The sequence below is a fragment of the Otolemur garnettii genome, unplaced genomic scaffold (assembly GCF_000181295.1).
Source record: "Otolemur garnettii isolate 467f Iridium unplaced genomic scaffold, OtoGar3 scaffold00104, whole genome shotgun sequence".
NCBI lineage: Eukaryota > Metazoa > Chordata > Mammalia > Primates > Galagidae > Otolemur > Otolemur garnettii.
The window spans coordinates 5,582,372-5,588,371 of NW_003852499.1; the positions used below are offsets into that span (position 1 = coordinate 5,582,372).

The following is a 6,000-nucleotide window of genomic DNA, read 5'->3' on the forward strand; positions in this document are numbered from 1 at the left end:
GGGACTCTGTTTCCAAAAGAAAGAAAGAAAAGAAAAGAGAAAAGAAAAGAAACATCTACCTGTAACAGCTAAATAAAAGTAAGCATCCACTCAGGCAGCGCTTGTGAGTAGGGCTCCGGCCCCATATACCAAGGGTGGTGGGTTTGAACCCGTCCCCGGCCAAACTGCAACCAAAAAATAGCCAAGCATTGTGGTGGGTGCCTGTAGTCCCAGCTACATGGGAGGCTGAGGCAAAAGAAGTGCCTCAGCCCAAGAGCTTGAGGTTGCTGTGAGCTGTGACACCACCGCACTCTACCGAGGGCGACAAAGTAAGACTAAAAAAAAAATCCACTCATACATTCACAGATAGATGAGTGGATAAACAAAATACAGAACATACAAACAATGGAATATTACTCGGCCTTAAAAAGGAAGGAAATCGTGACCTGGATATAGGCTACAACATGGATAAACCTTGAGAACACCACTATACGATCCCACTTATGTGAGGTATCTAGAGAGTCAAATTCATGGAGACAGAAAGTAGAAGGGTGGGTGGTGGGGGCTGGGGAGGAGGACAGTGAGAGGTAGGAATTAATGATTCAAGGATACAGAGTTTCAGTTTGGGATGGTGAAAAATGTCTGGCGATGGTTGCGTAACCCAACATAAATGTACTAATGCCACCAAATTATAAAATTAACAACTGCAGTGGTTAAAATGGTAGAAATGTTTTATATATATACACTATACTTGACTACAAAAAAAAAAAAAATCCCCAAAACCAAAAAGGAAGCAGCCAAAACCCCTGATCCACAGGGGCACTCAAAGAAATGCCTGTGGATTGTGCCACATTCTAGTGTCTCCACAGGGCCCTCACCCCAGACCCTGCAGCCCCTCAGCTGGATGTCACTTGTACCTTAAAGTGCCCCAGACTGGGTGTCCCTTTAAAGCATACAGACTCATCCTGTGGCAGCTTCCCAGCCAGGGCGCCTGGGACCCTCCAGCTCAGCCCCACGCCTCTCCTTGCACATCCTCACCTTCATACCAGGTTATGTTCAATGCCCACCCCATCTTCCACCCTCCGATCCCAGAGGCTGCTTCCTCCTGGGTAAATGAGTATCAATACAAAGCCCTCAACACCACACCTGGCACCACCAGGTGCCACACACACCTCAGCTGCCTCCACTGTGATACTTCCCTGGGGAAGGGAGTAAGAAGTTATGATAGGGGGTGGGAGGGAAGACTGCCCCAAAGTGAGAGAGACAATGTGGGAGGTGGGCAAAGCCCCAGGGTGAAGGAGGACAAGAAGAGATGCGCTTTTAACTGAAGAGTAGGCCCAGCACCTAGTTCAAGAGGACTTTGCCTCCCCAGTAAGCAAAAGAAAGGGGAGGAACCTTCTGGCCTGGAAAGCAGGGGGCAGGTTAAGGATGAAGTGGGAGGAGTGGTGGGGGCTCCACCACAGCCAGGCCAATAGCAAGCCAGATTGAAGTCGGTCAGCTGAGCAGCATTGAATAGTGTCTCCTCAAACTCATGGCCAGAAATAGGGTCTTTGCTAGTGAATTATTAATAGTTAAGATTGCAAATAAAAGGAGGTGCTATCTGATACATGCTTAGAAGGACAGTTTTGATGATTGTATTAGCATGAACACAATCATACGATGGCAAAACAGAAAATTAAGAAAAAATCATTTGTATATTATAGTCAATCAGCTTAAATGAATTGCTTTGTTCTGTTTTATTTGAATTGGGCTGTGCTAGGCCTCTGCCAATAAAAGTATACTTTTCTCTGTTAAAAAAAAAATAGTTTAAGGGGCCAGGCATGGTGGCTCACGCCCATAATCCTAGCTCTCTGAGAAGCTGAGGCAGGTGGATTGCCTGAGCTCACACGGTTGAGAGCAGTGTGAGCAAAAGCGAGATCCCATCTCTAAAAAATAGCCAGGCATTGTGCGGCACCTGTGGCTCAGTGAGTAGGGCACCGGCCCCGTATTTCGAGATTGGTGGGTTCAAACCCGGCCCCGGCCGAACTGCAACAACAACAAAAAATAGCCAGGCGTTGTGGCAGGCACCTGTAGTCCCAGCTGCTCGGGAGGCTAAGACAAGAAATCACCTAAGCCCAGGAGTTGGAGGTTGCTGTGAGCTGTGTGACACCACAGCACTCTACCAAGGGCGATAAAGTGAGACTCTGTCTCTACAAAAAGAAAAAAAAAAAATAGCCAGGCATTGTAGTGGGTGCCTGTAGTCTCAGCTACTCAGGAGGCTGAAGCAAGTAAATCACTTGAGCCCGGGAGTTTGAGTTTGCTGTGAGCTATGACACCATGGTACTCTACGCAGAGCGACAAAGTGAGACTCAGTCTCCTAAAAAATAAATAAATAAAAATTGTTAAGATGAGGCCACACTGGAAGGCTCTAAACTCAACAACTGGTATCTTTTAGGGGAAAGGAGACTTATAGACATACACATACAGGGAAGTCAGGTGCCTGGTGACAGAGTCAGAGACTGGACTGATGCAGTCACGGTGGGAAACACCAAGAGCTGCTGGCAATCTCAGAAGCTAGAAACAGACCACTCTCCCGCAGCGCTTCCTCTGGGAGCCAACCTCTGACCCTCAACTGCAAGAAAATAATTTCTGTCCTTTTAAGCCACCCAGTTTGCAGGAATTGTTCTGGTAGCCCCAGGAAGCCAGTACAGTCAGTCTCCCAGTAGCCCCTCCCAGGGCATCCTTCAAACCTCAGGAAACATACAAGGGGAGTAACAGTGGGAGGACCAGGAGACATCCCCTGGGGTGGGTGGCTGACCCAGGGACATCCTGCTGGGAGCCAGGGGAGGGGCTTCTGCTGTCACTGTCTCAGTCAGTTACAGAGCCCCTCTCTGCCTCTTGCACCTGCCCCAAAACTACTGTTTGGAGCTGGGAGTTGCAGAGGGATTTCCAACAGGAATGGAAGACCAACATGGGCCTTTCAGCTTCTGTCCTTGTTTTACTTTCCCAGATGCCTCCTTTTCCATCCAAAGTCAACACAGCCCCACGCTGACTACTTGGTATTCCCACGCAGCTGCTGAACACGGAGTTTCTGTGTGCTCAGCACTATCCACCACTCAAGACCCTCAGCTGGAGGGACCTGTCCTAGGCGAGCAGCCTCTAATCAGCCTCTTGGTGCAGTTCCCCATGTGCTCACCTTTCCCCCACACCACACAAACAAGGCCTGGGTCTGCCACACACACACCTGGCACACAGACGGCTCAGCATGTGTGCTGTATGAACAAGTCAACGTATGAAGGGAGGTGGGAATGAGCCTCCTTCATAGCCAAGGGGGGAAGCCCACACACGGCCTTGAAGGCAAGGCACTTGCCTGAGGGATGCTTGTGGGATTTTCCCAGTCTGTTCTGGGGAGATAGTCTATCCCATCCAGGACCCCCTTTGCCAAGTTCCCCCCAATAGCTGGCTCACCCTAGGGGACCCACCCTCTACCCACTGAATGCTTCTTGTCAAAAGCCCTCATCCCTGGGAAGACAGGACAAAAGAAGGCAATGTCCACCTGGTAGAAGGCCCTAAGAGGTCATTCCTCTCCACTACTGGGAGGGAACCCCAAGGTTTCCACATCTAACTTTATTTCCAGGGCTGGACCAAGAGTTCAGAGCCTGCTGTCAAGCCCCGAAAGCCTCTTACCATACATCTTGCCCTCGTCTGAGAGAATGATTTTGCGCCGACCGCATGGTGGATAGATGGCCAGGGCCTCCTGGAAGCTCTGCTCGATGTCTGGGCTCCACACGCCCTCCGCGTCATTGTCGATGGGCTTGTCCAGTGCCTGACTGCCCCCAGAGCCGTTGCTCCCCTCAGGGGAGTTAGGAGAGCTCCACTCGTTGGAGGTAATGGTGCCGGCGTTGCCCTCCAAGGCTCCGCTTGGAGGAGCGCCCGTTGGACCTGTTGGAGCAGCAAGCACAGCGCTGGTGAGACGTGGAACGTCCGTGAGGGCTGTGGGATGGGCCACTGCAGCGAGTGCCAGAGCCCCGAACGAGCGGTTTAGGAGACCAAGAGTGAAGCGAGAGGTCTTGGAGGGTCAGGCCCAGAGGCCTGGACAGGTCATTTCCTCCCTGGATACCTCAGCTTTGCACTTGTCAAACAAGTGCAACAACTTAGGCACTCTCTGAGGCTCTAAGAACTCAGACACAAGCTTGAAAAACTGGAGACAAGGACATGTAACAGGGATGCTCTGACAGTAAGTCAACACTGGACAGAAAGGATACAGGATATTATGCACTGTTGGTGGGAATGTGAAATAGTGTAAACACTATGGAAAACAATATGGTGGTTCCTCACGAGATTAATAGGAGATATACCATGTGATCCTGTGATCCCATATCTCAGTATGTGTGTGTGTGTGTATATATATATGTATATATACATATATTTTTTGGGGGGGACAGAGTTTCACTATGTCGCCCTCAGTAGAGTGCCACGGCGTCACAGCTCACAGCAACCTCAAACTCTTGGGCTTAAGCGATTCTCTTACCTCAGCCTCCCAAGTAGCTGGGACTATATGTGCACACCACAACACCCGGCTATTTTTTTGTTACAGTTGTCATTGTTGTCTAACAGGCCCAGGCCAAGTTCAAACCTGTCAGCCCCGATGTATGTGGCCGGTGCCCTAACCACTGATCTACAGGCACCGAGCCCATCTCAGTGTATATTGAAAAGAATTGAAGGTAGCATCTTGAAGAGATAGTTTCACACCTATGTTCATAGTAGCATTATTCAAAACAGCCAAAAGGTAGAAGCAACCCAAGTGTTCATCAATGGATGAATGGATAAATAAAAATGTGGTACAGACATGTAATGGCATATTATTCAGCCTTAAAAAAAGAAAGGAAATTCTGACTCATGCTATAACATAGATGAACCTTAAAGGCACTATGCTAAGTGAAATAAGCCAGTCACAAGAGGTCAAATACTGTATACTTTAGATACCTCACGTAAGTGGAGATATCTTAGTCTAAGGTACCTTAGATACCTGCAATCACATTCACAGAAACAGATAGAAGAATGGCAATTACCAGGGCCTCATGGGAGAAAGAAATGGGAAGGTGTTACCACTTAATGAGTGCCAAATTTCAGTTTTGCAAGATGAAAAAGTTCTGGAGGCCTGCTGCATGACATTGTGAATATACTTAACACTACTATACACTTTTTCAACTATACACTTAAACAAAGCTAAAGTGGTAAATTTTACCTTAGGCGTTTTTTAACCACAATTAAAATTTTTTGTACAGGCACAGTGGCTCTCACTTGTAATCCAGCACTCTGTGAGGTCAAGGTGGGAAGATCACTTGAGGCCAGGAGTTCAAGATCAGCTTGGGCAAGACCATAGTGAGACCACACCTCCAAAAACAAAATTAGGTGGCTATGGCAGTGCACACCTATAGTCCCAGCTACCTGGGAGAGTGAGATGAGAACACTGTTTGAGCCCAGGAGTTCCTGCCTACAGTGAGCTCTGATCACACCACTGCACTCTAGCCCATACGACAGAGACTCTGTCTCTAAAACAAACAAAAATAAATCAAAAAAAAAAAAAAAAAGAAAGAAAGAAACTAAGTTGCAGGTCACCATTCCCAACTCAGGCTCCTTTAAAAAGAAAATCTTAGCCTGGGAAGATCCTTACAAGTTGGGGCCACAGCAGGACTGACCTGACACCCCACAGCCCTACCCTTGCCCTGACGTGAGACAAATATGGTGACCTCTGGGCTCCAACTGTCCATATTATAAACTTTCAGACACAATTCTCAGGAGTTTGGGAGGAGCAGGGCATAGCAATGATCTTGAGGTAGTTTCAGGATTCTGAGTATAAGGTGAGGACCACTCACATCCCATAGTCCTCCTCTCACTCAGCCACTGAGCCCACTGGCAAAGGAGGAACTCTCCTTACCACACCTATCACCCCTTCCCCTCTCCTCCCAATTATCCACAGGGCTCCAGCAGGCCAAACCCTGGGCTGGAGGCTAAACCCTGAGTTCCTACCCTCTTCCA

The 6,000-nt window shown here is 48.5% G+C and overlaps 1 protein-coding gene across 1 annotated transcript in view; it reads right to left on the reverse strand.

Annotated features, from left to right (window-relative positions):
- The window catches only part of TEAD4 (TEA domain transcription factor 4), a 44,947-nt gene extending 41,037 nt beyond the window's left edge, over positions 1 to 3,910 (reverse strand). The window contains exon 1 of the mRNA XM_023517121.1: positions 3,646 to 3,910. Coding sequence (XP_023372889.1) covers positions 3,646 to 3,652 — 7 coding nt within the window. The 5' untranslated portion in view covers positions 3,653 to 3,910. The remainder of the gene's footprint in view (positions 1 to 3,645) is intronic.
- Between the last annotated feature and the right edge of the window lie 2,090 nt (positions 3,911 to 6,000).